This window comes from Elephas maximus, chromosome 19 (assembly GCF_024166365.1).
Source record: "Elephas maximus indicus isolate mEleMax1 chromosome 19, mEleMax1 primary haplotype, whole genome shotgun sequence".
Taxonomy (NCBI): Eukaryota; Metazoa; Chordata; class Mammalia; order Proboscidea; family Elephantidae; genus Elephas; species Elephas maximus.
In genome coordinates, this window is record NC_064837.1 from 16,327,722 (window position 1) to 16,343,680 (window position 15,959).

The 15,959-nt window shown below is 42.3% G+C and overlaps 1 protein-coding gene across 6 annotated transcripts in view; it reads right to left on the reverse strand.

Annotated features, from left to right (window-relative positions):
- Positions 1–2,382: 2,382 nt before the first annotated feature.
- Positions 2,383–15,959, reverse strand: part of KIAA0753 (KIAA0753 ortholog) — a 60,228-nt gene continuing 46,651 nt past the window's right edge. For 4 of the 6 annotated variants that reach the window (XM_049859148.1, XM_049859143.1, XM_049859144.1 and 1 more), the window contains 3 exons: positions 14,675–14,756; positions 11,132–11,252; positions 9,586–10,683 (listed from right to left, as the gene is read on the reverse strand). In XM_049859148.1, the coding sequence (XP_049715105.1) occupies positions 10,077–10,683; positions 11,132–11,252; positions 14,675–14,756 (810 nt within the window). In that variant the 3' untranslated portion in view covers positions 9,586–10,076. Of the gene's footprint in view, positions 10,684–11,131; positions 11,253–14,674; positions 14,757–15,959 lie in introns of all 6 variants that reach the window. The other 2 variants (XM_049859146.1, XM_049859145.1) reach the window with 2 other exon arrangements.

The following is a 15,959-nucleotide window of genomic DNA, read 5'->3' on the forward strand; positions in this document are numbered from 1 at the left end:
AGGGAAGCAGGAACTGTTAGCCAGGAAGTGAGGTGAGCGAGAAAGACATCCTCTCATCATCTCTCCAAGCTCCGATGCTTCCCTGCCCTAGCACCGAGAGAGAAAGGACCACAGTCCTGAGACAGTCAAGGGTACAAAGAGGAAGAGGAGGGAGTCATTTCTATGGTCCCACCCCTGCCCTGCTGGCCCACACCCCCAATCATATAGGGGGGCTCTGTGACCAAGGCACTGTGAGGGGGCTCAAATCCTGCCTTAGGCAGGAGGCAAGTTCCCAGCATTGACTTGGAATTCTGACTGCATTAGTACCTCAGAAACTGTCACAGATGGCACTCTATTTCAGGGTCACAAAAGGTTAACAGAGATTTTTGTGGCCGATACAGAGATGCTATCTATACAGGCAGTCACTGGGTTCCGAACATGTGACTTACGTAGCTTTGAACCAGGCCCCGAAAAGCCGATTACATTAAAGATATGAGGTACGTACAATGGTCCATAATAACCAACGCGCGCTACTTTGTGATGGGCATCAAAGCATTATTACTGTGTTTAGGAATCAGAGAGGAAGTCCCACACAGCCAGAGCAGATGAGCTGAGGGGTGTTTGTCCATTACTTAGGGTAGGGTTTCCCAAATGAACCTGAGAGGAATTAGCTGGGGGTGGGGGTGGGGGTGGGAATTTGCTGGGACACTTGTCAAAACGATAGATTCCTACGTTCCCTTCCTCGGAATGGCTCTTTACCTGCCCTGGAAAGGCTCTAGTGGAACCCAGAAATCTGGAGTTTAAAATGCCCCACACCAGGTGATTCTTGTCAGGAAGGTTTTGGGGGCTCTGACAAAGCTCGACCAGCCTTGCCTGCTAAGAGTTTAAGTGGGAGCCAGAGGACAAGGGTTGGTGTTATCTTCTCGATTGTGCCTAGGAAGGCCTCTAGGGAGAAAGTTTGGCTGGCGGAGTGCTGGCTCGCCATGAAGGCCACAGAGCTCAGCTGGGCACGCGCTGCCACTGCCACCGCCACTTCCTCCTCAGTGCCTCAACCTAACGAACACCTGATTCATGCCGCCTAATGACGGCACGTTCGGGGACTGCCTGTATGCTGTACACTAGGACAAACATTTGACCGAGTGTCGTTAGATACTAACTGTACCTAACTGTTCCAACTTACGTATGTACAAATATGACTTAAAGACAGATTTAGGGACGGAACATGCTGGTAATCCAGGGACTGCCTGTACACATAACACATATACAATCTGATCCCATAAAAAAGTGAGCTTTCCTTCTTGTGTTAGTTCAAAAAAATTTACTGAGCACCAACTACACGCAAGGCACAGTCCCTGCCCTCAAGGAGCTAAACAGACCAGAGGCAAGTATGTAAAGAGGTAAAACCCAAAAATGACCAGGGCTGTGAAGCTATCAGTGGTAGATGCTGAAAATATACGGAGGAATTTCAGCATCTCTGTAAACCAGGGGCAGCCTCTGCAACGTGGAAATACTAAACCCATGCATCTCTGTGTCTGAAAATCCACGAAAAGGTACTGCCAAAACTGGAGGGATTTAGGGAATGACTTATACAGGATCAGCCCTTGTTCATAAAGAACGAAAACCGTCAAGGCCTAGGAGAGCTGCAATGCTATAAATGAGAAAGGTTACAGTTTAAAGACTCAACTGCCATTTTCAAATAGAAGTTTTTATTTCTTGCAGTTTATTTTTGTGTCTTGGAGGCGGCTTTGGCCACGGAGGTCTAGTAGGCCGGGGCTACAAGGTGGATGCCCAGACCTGGAGGCCGGTATGAGCCCTGCCCATGTGAGTCAGAGGTGGGTATCCACCCGGTGGGAGGAGGAGAGACGGGGAAGAGCTAGAAACAAGGCAGTCTGGGCTTGACCCTGCAATGGGCAGGGCCCAGCAGGCAGGCTTGGGGAGCCGCTAGGACACGAACTGGGTGGGGTCAGGGTGAGGCAGGAGAAATGCCCTTCAGTGGACTCTCAAAACTGCTACAACTGTGTTTACGGGAATAAGTGACCCCATGACCGTGGCATCGCCAAGTACAGGCTTGTTTCCTCAAGTTATCTCCCCTTTCTGTGCCTCAGCTTATTCACCTCTAAAATGGAATAATGACAGTATCCCACTCACACGGATATGAAGATTAAATAAGTTAATACATGGAAAGCACTGGGAGCAATGCCTGGGACATAGTATGTGCTCAGTAAATGTTAGCTTTTATTATCATTTATTTTTGTCTGAGGGGGGTGGTGGCGAATAAGCTGCTATGCTCATTTCAAAACTATTCTCAGTGGTTTCTGTAACTCACATTGTACTTTGCCTGTGGAAAAAAAGGAGATGTAAATTATTTCAAATAGGCATACATATACTTCAAAATATCGAGTTTATTTAAAAAAAAAACAAATCGGCACAGTAAAAACTGCCACACAAAATTACAATCAATGACAAGCGCTCCTATCAATTCAAGTACACATATTTAATTAACTCCCCCAATTAAAGACCTTTAATTTCCCTTGAAGCCTTTTTAATTCTGAGGTTATATAAAATTAAGCAGAAAAATATTAACATTACGCAAAAATCAATTTTGCACAAATGACTGTGATCAAGCAGCTTAAATTATCACCTGAAATGCGTGTACTTCAGAGAAAAATCCCAGATGACAACACTAGAAGTGTTATACAAAGATTCACATTACTCCACGGGGCATGTCTCACGTCACTCGTTCGCCACCTTTCTTTCATCAAGCCTGAGGCAAAAGAATCGAGTGGAATTTTTTCCAGGCACTGGCCTTATTTTTATGCACATTCTTTTTCTGAATTCAGAGTTTCTAAAAATGCAGAGGCTTATCTCTGGGTAAAATATGAATATAACATGTTCAAGGACCAAGCTATTATGGTTCTTAAGTTTCTTCCTTTCTCTGGGGAGACCCAGAGGTCATCACAACATCCTGATCTGTTCTCTTCTCCCACACAAGGTGGATTCTGTAGTATGGCAACACAAAAGCAGACACTTGAGACCTCATCAGAGATGAGGCACAGGAGGCCTGGTGGTCCTCTTCTGATGTCCTCAGACTTCCTCTGAATTCAGGAAAAGTTCTATGTATCAGGATATGTTAACCCACAGCAGGAGAAGACTTGGGGAACTAAAAAATGTGAAAAACCACCCAGGAACTGAATATTAAAGAAATGTGTGTTTACTATTGCATACCGGTAACTAGTGGATTCCTCTTTTCAGGGAACTGTAATCGACCAGGGGCTTGGCAGTTTAGCCAAACTCTGTGCCCTACACGGGAGTCTGTAACCTAGCAGATGGAGACAGGTGTCCTGACAGGCAACTGCCAAAGACAGAAACATGAGCTCGGCAAGAAGACCAGGCAGTAACTGTACTTTTGTTGGCACCCGCGGGTTCAACAGCAACGTGAATCATCGTGTAAACACACTTTTACTTTACGTTAGATGCTTATCTGCTACTTTCCAAAGAATTCTGATAACCAAACTGAGCCAGAGGAATGAACATAATATTTCAATAGGAAAATTACACATTCAAAAAATGTTACATTGTCATAATCAATTCACAACGTTTCCTGGGCACTGATAAATATAACACATTCAGTCATGAACTACCAGAACCATTGCTATGACAACTGGAAAATGCAGAGTGAGGATGCCATCACTGGCGCTTCCTTCCCTTCAGTGGGCAGCGCCTTCTGGGCCTGGACTGGCAGCTGAGGAGAAAGATTTCCTGTGGGGTAAAACGGGGTGGTGCCGCCCTTCTCCAGTGTGACATGAGGGCCCCGCCTCGGAGGGCCTTTAAGCAGCAGCCTCTAAGAATTCGGAGGTGAACACGGCTTCTGCATAATCTTCACACACATCCTGAAGTTCAGCAGCCACGGCCCGCAGAGCTTCATCTACCAGCTCATCTGAAAAGCTGGAAGACAAACAACACAGCTAAAGGGACGCACAGCCGAGTGTGGGAGCCACTCCTGTGCTCGGCTGGGGAACTTAACAAGCCAATTCTACAAAATTTAAATGGAAATTCAAAAGGCCAAAGACAGCCAAGATACTTTTGAAGGAGAAAAACAAGGTGGGAGGACTCGCTTGACTAGATGTTAGGTTCCGGTGCTCAGATCCCCAAGTTGTGCCAGAGGGAAGAGGCTGTAACACCCAGGGTGGTCCTCACCCCCAAGACACTGGAAAGCAGAGGGGAAGTGAAACTAGCTGCAACCCCTGTCCAGATCCACTCCTGACTGTTGTTCGCTGCCTTAGAGAGCAAGGGTGTGTGCACTCTCTGTGGGGGTGAGGGGTGGTACTCCAAATCTGCACTCTCTCACCACACATACACACACACAACTTTTTTTCCTCCTGAACAGCTTGAAAATGAATTATAGACTTGACATCCCTTAAATACCTCAGCGTGTATTTCCTAAAACCCAGGACATTCTCTTGTGCAGTCATCGTCCAATTATAAAACTCATAAAAGATAATACTATTATCTAATCTTACCCACAGACCTTATTCAAATTTTGTCAACCGTCCAAATAATGTCTTTTTCGGCAAAACTTTTCCTAATCCAGGACTCCATGCTATATTTAGTTCTAACGTCTCCTTAGTCTACTTTAATTGGCAATAATTTTTTAGTCATTCTTTGTTTTTTATGATCCTAACATTCTTTTGAAGTGCCCAGGCCTAGCATTTATTTTGATGCTGGGGCCGCTCCCGATCTGGCCAGTAAGGGGCCCTTCAAAGCGGCTCCTGTGTCCTGTTGCCAGGGCCACACCGTTTAACGCTTCCTTCTTGGACGCCATGGTGTCCCAGGCTCCTCTGACATCTTCCCAGCCCCAGTGTTGGTATCAGCTGTTTCTCCAAGGAGCCCTGGCACTTTTTATGGAGAACAGTATGCCCACTGCTACTGGTGCCACTGCTCCTGGGCCCTCTCAGCAGACAAACTAAGAAACACACACACATACATCTACATCAAAACCTGTAAATTCATACAGATACCTCCAACTATAGCTCAGTAGAGGGCTCATTCTAGCCATCTCCTGGAAACCTGGCTCTCATGATTCACAATATATTTACTTATTTGATCAATCCTAAAATAAAGTAGCTTTAGAATTGCTAACCCATACCACAGTGAAAAAGACACCTAGTAACTAGACTTCAATATGTGCTTAGAGCTCTTGTTGTCTTTAGTCAGAGAGCATACAGTCAAAACACTGAGTTCAAAGTTACTTAGGCAGGTTCTTACCATGCCTCCCCGCTTCAGTATGATTATGTTAGTTATTCCAAATAAGGTTAGGTTCATGTTTCTGTTTGTATTCCAATTTAGGGTTTCCCCCATCCTTATTGATTCGATGGGGTGGACAGAAACATTAACATGGTTGCAAAAGTCAGAAGTATACAAAAAAAGTATATGCAGAAAAGTGTCAGCTCCCCGCTCCTCCCCCATCGTCACCCCAGCTAGTTTTGGGTGTGTTTTTGCTAATCCGACAATCTTTTGTCAGATCTTTAAATGGCATGTATAGCGCTTTTTCATGGAATGTAATTCTGATATATTGGGTTTAATTCTATGACATTACTAAATATTTTCTACTTGTCTACTCTCTCTTCTTTCTTGCCTTCTTCTGGATTTTGTATTTTTTTTTATTATTCCAGTCCTTCCTATTAACTTGGACTTATACACTTTTACTATTCTTTCAGTGCCAACTCTAGATTACAAGAAGCATCCTTGACTTAAAGTCTAACATTCATGGACAGTCTTACCATCATCCCAGACAATGCAGTTCCTGACTTACATGCCAGTGCTATCACGTGTTTTAATTTGTATACATATACATACACACACATCCCCAGAAGACATCAGTAGTATTGTTTCGTGTAGTCAATATTCATTTACCTACACATTTGCTTTTTGTTTTTTCCTTCATGCCTTCCTATATTTCTGACTTTCCATCCGTGACCATTTTCTTTCTGCCTGAAGAATACCTTTTTACTATTTCCTGTAGTGAAGATTCACTGGCAATATATTTCCTCTTCTTTGCTTGTTTGGAACGTCTCACCTTCCTTCTTAATATATACTTTCACTAAGTTTAGCAGTCCAGATTGGTAATTCTTTTCTTTCAGCACGACATTTCTTTATGCCAGGACCTCCAGCTTCCACGGCCTCTGTTCCTCCTTTTCTCCTCCTTCAGTTAATTTTAAGATTTTTCTGTCTTTGATTTTTCAACAGAGCCTTTGTCATCTGCTCATCATTGAGATGCTCAAATTCATCTTTATGGTGTGCCCTGTACTGTCCACTCACTCACACACAGTGGGCCACTCTTGGGCTCTTTTTATCTAGAGACTAACAGCCTTCTGAGAAATCTTCCTACAGTATTTCTGTGGCAATTTCTCATCCCCCCATTTCTCTAGTCTCACATTCTGGAACTCCTATTATTCAGATGTTGAATCTTCTACAACGATCCTCCAATTATAAATATTTTCTCCTTTATTACCTCTTTGTTTTGTTCTACTCTGAGAGATTTGACTTTTTCCTTGAATCCTTCTAGTGAATTCATTTCCGCTGTCACATTTTTAATTTCTAAGAACATTTTTTTGTTCTTTCAAAGTTTTTAAAATAGCATTTTTCTAATTTCATGGTGTAATAGCTTCACTTAATTCTCTAAGAAATTAATTTAAAAATTTATTTTTTATTTTTATGTTTTACTCGACTGCCTGCATTGTCTCTGCTTCCTCAGAGTTCTTTTTATCTGTTATAATAGCCTGTCTGATCTTTCATGGTTTTCATCAAATGTCTGGTCATTTAGCTGTCTGCTCATACTAAAGAATAAGAATTTCCACCAAGCCTCCTATTTTCAGGCTCACCCATGCCTTCACAAACATCTGGTGCTTCTAAGTCCTGAGTCTTATCAGGAGTTCTTCTGCACAGATAAACCTGACTCTTGGCTTCAGTCCCATTAGGCACTTGGCTTTCTCTGGTCTGCTAAGTCATATGTCATTTGTCTAACTGCTTTATGGCTTCCAAAATTGTATTAACGTGTCTTGTTTACTGTCATTTATGATTTCATGCTTTTCATTTATTCTTTTAGTGACGTATAGTGGGACTGGGACAGGGAGAAGAGAGTGGAGATAAATAAACATGTCCAAACTGTCATTTCCAACCAAATGTCTCTTTGTTTTTGAAACCAGGAAATCATTAAGAGCTTGCTTTTATCAAAAGCACTTTCACCTTAAGCCTTTCCTTTCACAATCATTCTTTTACTTGCATCCGGTTTATAGCATCTCCTCGCACCATTTACTGGAAGGGTGCTTTCTTTTCCTTCAGGTGTAAGGAAGAATTAAGACATTTAAAAAAAGAAAAGACTTAGCTAGCTTCTCCTTCACTTAAAAGACTATTTAGATGCAGTCAACTGTCATTTGGATACTTTTTCAAGACCTGAGGGATACAATTCTCATCTTTGCAACATTCAAGTAAGAAGCAAAAATAGGAGAAGTTAAAAACAGAGCCAGAATATTGAGATGCACTGTCACTTAGGGACAAACCCAGGCATATTTTAATAGCTTTACCTTCTAGATTTTAATCTAATACTCTTCATAGGCTGAGGGAGGTTTTCCCTATGTCTACGAACCAACTAAGAACAAAATGTATCATTTAATCAAGTGGTAAACACATATCAGGAAAAGTCTATCTTCCTTGGCTTGCTTCTGGATTTCCCAATAAGCTAACTCACCTCACCAACCCAAACAGGTCATGGGAAAAGGAGGCGAGCATGCTACAGGACAGCGTTAGTGCACAGGAGCAGGTCCGGTTCATCTGCTCTCTCCCCCCAGAGAGTCCCTCCAAGCACACGTGAAGATAAACGTGCGTCTCGGCCATCTCGTGCTTTGAAGGGTGCTGTATGTTACAGGGAAGCCCCAGAGCTTCTGGTTAAAGGTGAGGGATTGAACACAAGTGATTATCTCTGCTCCTGCCCAAGCCCCCACTGAAATAAGTGAAATAAACAAATGTACAAACCTATAGGGTGGGAAAAAAAAGTCAAAAGTAGACGTGTTATGTCCGAAGTACTGAGCAGAGACCCAGAATCGTAACTGATTCAGCAGCACAGAGGACGTACAGAGGGAGCAGAAACCTAAGAGCCCGGAGAAGCTGATGCCAAGGGAAAGCAAGCTCATTTGTCCCCCAAAACATCAGCAAGGCTCAGGAAACGGGGCTCCTGGGAATCACGAAGGGTGAGTGAGGTGTGGGGTACAAAATGAGGAAAATGATTGAAAATCTGCAGAATGAGCAGTTAGACTGATAAGTCTCCACCCCACTCCTGGCAGCCTAGTGACAATCCCTCCTTTACCCTCACACGAGAAGGAATATTCTTCAGAAAAAATAAACCAGTAATTTTAAACTTGGGCAAATTATCAATCAAATACAAAGGTAGAATAAAGACACTTCCAAACATGTAAGTCTTAAGAAAGTTCCCCCAATACACAAAGCAGAATATGTGCTGTCAAAACAAGAGCATAAAGCAAGAAAGAGGAAGACAAGTACGTTAGGAAATAAGGACTCCAGTCCAGGAGGGAAGCAATCGAAGCTCGGGAAGTCCCAGGACGCGAGCCTGCAGCAGATCTAGAGAGCTGAGGGCCACGCTGTGGGGAGGAAGGAGGGTCTCAGGAAAGAGATGGCGGTGGGAAGGCAACAGAGATGAACTGTTTTGATCATGAAGAGATTATACTGAGGTTGTTGAAGAGTACAGGGGAAAAGTTAATAAGTACATAAAAGAATAAGCAAATAAAAGAGAGACAATTATTAACCCTTGGAAAATTTCTAAAACTTAGCTCAGTGGAAAATATCTGTGTATTCGTAATAAACTCTGAATACTGCTTTCTCTAAAAACTGGACTATGACCATATTTGGAAGATGGAAGGGGGGAAAAGGAGGTGAATGGCATTGTGTGTGCAAGTGTACGCCCAGGCATAAAGAAGTTAAATCCTGTGCTATAATAATAAAGAACTCAAAGTCCAATGTCTAAAATTTAAATTAAGATACGAGTGTAGAAATACAAAGGTAAATCATGAAGAAGTAGCTAAGAAAATTAACAGTGGTTGCCCCTGCGGAACAGGATCAGACATTTTGGAAAGAAACAGGAGGACAGAAACCCATGTTTTCAACTATTTGACCTTTTAAAAATCATCTGCATCTACTACTTTGATAAAAATCAATTTTAATGAGCTACTTTATTTCTCAGCAGATTAAAATATGCATAGGTAACAGGAATGCAAATATTTCAAAAGCACTTCCCTTGATCCTGAGCTCACTAAGTAATTTGATGATGTGTATTGACACTGAAAACGGTAGTAACAACATAGGTCTTTCAGGTGCTTTCATGTATATCCCTGTTCAACTTCCCCACAGCCCTGGAAGGTAAGTGCTCAGGGCAGGTGTTAGTAAACTCTTTTCTGGGATGAGAAAACCAGGGTTTAAAGAGAAGAAATGACTGGCGGCTTCAGTTTATACTTCCAGCTCCAACTCCTGTGTCCTCTGCCTCTCCCAGGGGTTCTTTTCCATTAAAGAAGGGCCATCAAAAATTTCTTCAACAGTGACACCCATCCAGCGCTTCCGCGACACCCATCCAGCGTTTCCGCGACACTCATCCAGCGTTTCCGTGACACCCGTAGGCATCTGAATTTGGGCCCTTTTTTAAAAGAATGGACATATATGCATATCTCTCAAGTTAGCATTTTGGACATCGTTTTGGACTCCATAAAGCTACTTTTCCCAGGGGAGGTGACCTGTAGTAGGAGATAGGTTAAAGAAAACACTGCAAAGCCAGAAAGCCTGCTGTTCATACATGCAAGCCCGTCCCAGCCATGAAGACTGCATGATCATGACTGCTTCCTGCCGTCAGTATTGTGAGTTCCAGACAGGACACGGCCCTTGCTAACAGCAACAAGAAATCCACCCTGACTTGACTCCTGAGCCTGTCAAAGGGTTCCTGAGAAGGGTAGGCTGCAGTGGGCTCCTTCAGGTGTTGTCACCCATGTCATTTTATAGTCTCCTGTATCTGAAAAGAGGCAGTCAGCAGAGAAAGCCTATCCACTAGCCTGAAAGCAAATACTTGAATCCCAGGGCCCTAAAGCATGACATGAGAGTCCCTGGGAGGCACAAACAGTTAAGTGCTGGGCTATGAACTGAGAGGTTAGCAGTTTGAACCCAACCAGAGGCGCCTCTGAAGAAAGACCTGTTAATCTACTTCCAAAAAAATCAGCCATTGAAAACCCTGTGGAACACAGTTCTATTCTGACACACACGTGGTCACCATGAGTCTGACTTGATTCGATGGCAACTGGTGCTGGTATTTTTAAACCATGACATGAGACCTTGGCTAGTGCTTTCTCCAGTTTCCTTGTTAAGTATAATATTTGGTACTTGGCTCCCGAACAGATAAACAGAGGCACATAATATTTTCCTGACCTTTCGGCTATCAGCCATGGGTTGAAGGAGCCGACGGCCTCATGAGAAACCATCCGGAGGTACTGCTCAAAACGACTGCAGTAGTCACCAATGCTGTGCAGCATAGCCGGGGGGATGGACAGGAGGGCTCTGCCCTCTTTCTGCAGAGCAGCTTCCGGAAGGGAGAGAAGGGGAGCCTCTCTTTTCTTCAATCTCTCTTCTGTTTCCACACTTTCATCCAGGGAACTGAGAACAAATAAAAATGATGAAAGTATTCAAAATAAACTGTGGGCAAAGGCAATCTGTCCATTCACCCTGAACAAAACTCAGTATCCCCCCACCACTTAACACTTCCCTTCTTCTCTGGACTAACCCTCAACATGGTACGAATCACTGTCCTCTAGACAAAGAGCTCTGAAAGCCACGTTTGCAGTTACTATCTGCACAACCCACAAGTACCAATGCAATGCTTTCAATGGCAAATACCAACAAAATGTTATTGAATACTGAAAGGCTTCTTAAGATGCAGTATATTCACTGCCCATCTTATAAATATGCTATTTTACCAAGCTAGCTAATATATCTGGAGTTTGGTAAGATCTTGCTCAAAAGATTTTCTGTCTTGTGGGAATTGAAGGAATTCAAAATTCAGAGGCAGCCAAACTACAAAAAAATCAGTCTAGTTCCCACTTACTTGCCATTCCAAGGCCTCTCTAACACAATGTTCACATCTGGGTCTTTGTGAGCCACTGTCTTTGTGATCCTGATTGGATGAGGAGGCAGCGGCCCTTCACGGACTGCTGGGACTTTTTGGTCTAGAAAAGGAGAGGCATAACGTGACTGCGTATAAAGAGACGTCCAATGCACATATTAACTAGGGTTGTCCTGGTGGCCAATAACCCCAGAGTGAGTTAGTATGCATCTCTCTTAGGCATAATGAGTTAAGCTAGCAGTTCAATGGCAAAACAGGCTCTTGTTTTAAATAAAATGGTGAAGTAAAAAGTTATAAGTAAATAAACCAATGAAGAATTAGTCTTAGGAGATAACTGAACTCCTCTCAGAAGCCTCTGCACGCTGTGGAGCTCCTGGAAGAGGTCTGTGCAAAGTCCCAGGCTACGCTGCTTCCATTAGGGCCAGGTGCCATTCAAGGAGTCTTAAGCAGTTGAGTTTGTTTTTTTGTAGCATTTTTTATATATAATTTTACTTTGTGGTTGAGAATATACACAGCAAAACATACACCAATTCAACATTTTCTACATGTACCATTTAGTGATATTGATTACATTTTTCGAGCCGTGCAACCATTCTCACCCTGCTTTTCTGAGCTGTTCCTCCCACATTAACATAAACTCACTCCCTCCTAAGGTTCCTATCTAATCTTTTGAGTTGCTATTGTCAATTTGATCCCACACAAATAGTTCTTAAAAGAGCACAACACTCAAGGCAGACCTTTATTACTAGCTAAGCTAAACTATTGTTTGGTTTTAAGAAGACCTCAGGGGATATTTTTGGTTTAAGGTTTAAAGACTATCTCAGGGCAATAGTTTCAAGGCCCATCCAACCTTCATGGCTCCAGAAGTCTGATTCCATAAGAGTTTTCGATTCTGTTCTGTATTTTCCCCCTTTTGATCAGGATTCTTCTATGGAATCTTTGATCAAAGTGTTCAGTGGTGGTAGCCAGGCACCATCCAGTTTTTCAGGTATCATGGCAAAAGAGGCATTGTTCAATGAGCCACAAATTCCATACCTCCCCATATTCCTGACTCTCCTTCTTCCTCTATTGTTCCAGGCAAACAGAGACCAATTGTTGTGCCTTGGATGGCTGCTTGGAAGATTTTAAGACCCCAAGCACTATGCATCAAACTAGGAGGTAGAACAGAGGTATTGTGAGTTTGTTTTTTAAGCTTTAAATGGTTTGCTTACTAAAGAAGGAATCAAGACCACCCACACCAGAACACTGAATCAGCTGATTTAATTTGTCTCTGGGCATTGCTGGAAAAGTCTGCAGGATGATAGGCAAAACATTAATTCAGGAACTATCCCTTGCAGGCTTCACAGCTCTTTCGAGCTTCAGGTTATTTATAATTTAAAATTTATTTCAAGTGTAGGAAGAAAATGGGTCCTCTTAGGTAAAGAGCATCTAAAAGTCAAACAACTTTCCCTCTCATTTACATGCTTATGATTTCTTTCCGTCCAACAGGGATTGTGTAAAAAACCAGTTTTTGTAAAAATATTGGAGAGAATACAAGCAATTTTCAATTATTCAAAGAAGGAGAGAATCAGAGATGTAGATTGGAAACGGCAAAGACAAAAAAATCACTTTACATTTGGTTTTATGATGCAAGTGAAAACACAATCAGAAAAACCAGGATTCTTACTAGGATTTCATGATTCTGGAGTTATATACACCCGAAAACTCATTTCTGTTCTTAGTGTTCTAAAGAGCTCCTTTGAAATGTACAGCTAGGCTCTAAGTGTGGCTACAGATAGTGACTAATAATTTAAATTGTCCTTGAAAAAAAAGAACACTGAGTCCTCTGGCAGCCTGTCTTCTTGGGTGATAGAACCTAACTTTGTGGCCAATGGCCAAGCCATTGTTAAACTCATTCCTCTTCAACTTTTCTATAAAAAGAATACACACCAAAAAGATGCTAAAATGCCCACTGGTTCACTCCACAAGGATCAGAAGAGCCCACCCAGAGTCAGGTTTGTGCTAGGCACAGTGGGGAGACACAGAACTGAATATGACAAATTCTCTGGCCTCAGAGAACCTGTGGCTTAGCTAGAGAGATGAGGCACCTTCACAAACAACTCTAACACACAGGAGAACATTCCAGAAAGTGCTATGGAAGTTCACAAGCAAGAAGGGGAGGAAAGGAGAAGTTCCAGGAAAAGCACCACACAAGTAGGATCAATCGAGGTGGGCCTTGAGGAATGGTTTGATTTTTAAGTGAAGATAAAAATGGGTACTGGGGTGAGAACAATAAGAGCTAAAAACAGCGCTACAAAATTACAGACAACATAAAAGGAACAAGTTAGTATTTCGGTTTAGATGGCTCATCTTTCTGTCAAAATTTGATAATGAAGAATGCTTTTTCTAGAAGATAATACCCCAGACTCATATTTTAAAATAATTATCTGTGACGTATGCCACTATCATAAACCTTCTATACCCACAGGTTCCCTTCCCTCTCTTTGTAACTGTAGTATTCACAGTCCTTAAATTCCTTTAGAGGTGATGTTTAACCACATTTTATCCTCCTCCTCTCATTCAGTAAGGAAGTACCTGATAAGCATGAGTCAAATCTAATCTGCGTTAACACTTCCCAGCCAAAATCGTGGCAGTAGCCTAGCAACTGCAGCCAAATGCATATGTATGGTTTTTTTTAAATGGGGAGAGAAAAAGAACAGTCTTTTCAACACAGTGGTGCTGGAACAAATGGATACCCGCTAGGAAAAAAAAAGAAAAACAGGCCTCAATCCCCTACCTTAAACCACAGGCAAACAGTCATTCAATACAGATCACAGACCTAAACATAAAAGCTAAAGCCATAAAGCCTCTAGAAGAAAACAGGAGAATCTCTTCTCAACCTGGGGACAGGCAAAGTTTTCTTAGATCACAGGAAGCAAAAACCACAAAAGAAAAACTGGTAAGTTAGACTTTATAAAATGCTCATAATAAGACACCTCTGAGAAAATAAATAGGTGGGCCACACAGAAGGGGGAAAGATTTGCAAAACACATCTGAGTAGATTAACCGCTGCCAGGCTGCAGGGTGGGGAAACGGGGAGTGACTGTGAACAGATACACAGTTTCTTTTTGGGGTGATGAACATTTTCTGAGGTGATGGTATGTTCTGTATCTTGACAAAGGTGTATCCACTTGTCAAAACCCATCAAATGCCGCAGTTAAGATCTGTGCATTTTATTATGTAAATTTTATCTCAAAAGAAAAAGAACCACATGTAAGTATTAAACTCTAGCTCCTGATAACGCATGTGGAAGTGTTTAGGAGTAAAGTGTACTGATGTTTGCAACTTACTCTGAAATGCAGTCACAAGGTGCATTGGTGGGTGGACAGAGATGGAAACATGATCAAGCAAACAGAGCAAAATGTTAACTGCAGAATCTAGAAGGTGGGTATACGGGTGTTCACTGTACAATCTTCTCAACCTTTCTGTACGTGTGAAATTTTTCATAATAAAATTTGGGAGGGAGGAAAGTAGAGAAACATTCACCTTTTTTTTCTTCCTGCATCCAAAATTGAGGATCAGCATATACAAATTTATTGTATCTCTGGCGAACTATCTCCTGGTATTTCTTTAAAAAAAAAAAAAGAGTTTAATTTACGAGAAAAAAAATGAGTTTCATTACAAACCAGAACTAGTACAGATTTAAGAGTTTAGCAGAATACAGGCAGCCCTGGGACTACGCATGAGTAATGTTCCTAAGTCTGTCTTTCAAGTTGAATTTGTACCTAAGTTCGAACAGTCAGGCAGGGTTCCTATCTTACATCAGTTAGCCAAATGTTTGTCTCAGCACGTGGTATAGTGAGCACACAGTGCACCTTTCCTCTGCATAAAAACCATTAAACGCTTCCAGATCGCTAAAACTTCTTTAACATAGTGAGATGGTAATAACATAATAATGTTTTGATGCGCGTCCCAAAGTAGCACCCTTTTGTTATTACGAACCACTGTCTGTACCTTGAATTTTTAATACAACGGGTTTTCTGGGGGTTGGTTCGCAACTACAGGTTGTGTGTAAGCTGGACGCTTGTAACCCGGGACGGCGCGTATTTTAACACAGACACATGTCCTGTTCTAGTAATGATACAGAAACAGGTGTCTGCCGTGTGAGGACGTGACTAATTCATGAAATGGAGTCTTAAATAAAACAGAGCAATTAATCTCGCTATAATCTAGACTGGCACTGGCCACTAGAACTTTCTACAACGATAGAAATGTTCTATATCTTTCCTGTCCAATATGTTGTTGTTGTTAGTTGCTGTCAAGGCAGCTCCAGCTCACGGCGACTCCATGTATAACATAAACAAAAGGTTGCCCAGTCCTGCACCATCCTCACCATCAGTGGCGTGTTTGAGTCCATTGTCGCAGCCACTGCGTACTGCCTTCCAACCTAGGGGGTTCATTTTCCAGCACTATTCTAGACAATATTCTGTTGTGATCCACAGGCTAATTTTTGAAGTAGACTGCCAGGCCTTTCTTCCCAGTCTGTCTTAGTCTGGAAGACCCACTGAAACCTATCTACCATGGGAGACACTGCTGGTATTTGAAATACTGGTAGCATAGCTTCCAGCATCACAGCAACACACAAGGCATGACAGTACGACCAACTGGCAGATGGGTGATGGGTCCATGTAGTAACAACTAACTACTGACCACTAGAAATGTGGATAGTGTAACTGAGGACCTAAATTTTTACCTTTATTTAACCAATTAATATTTGAATAGCCGCAGGTGACTGGTGGCTGCTGTTTGGACAGTACAGGTCTAGGCAACC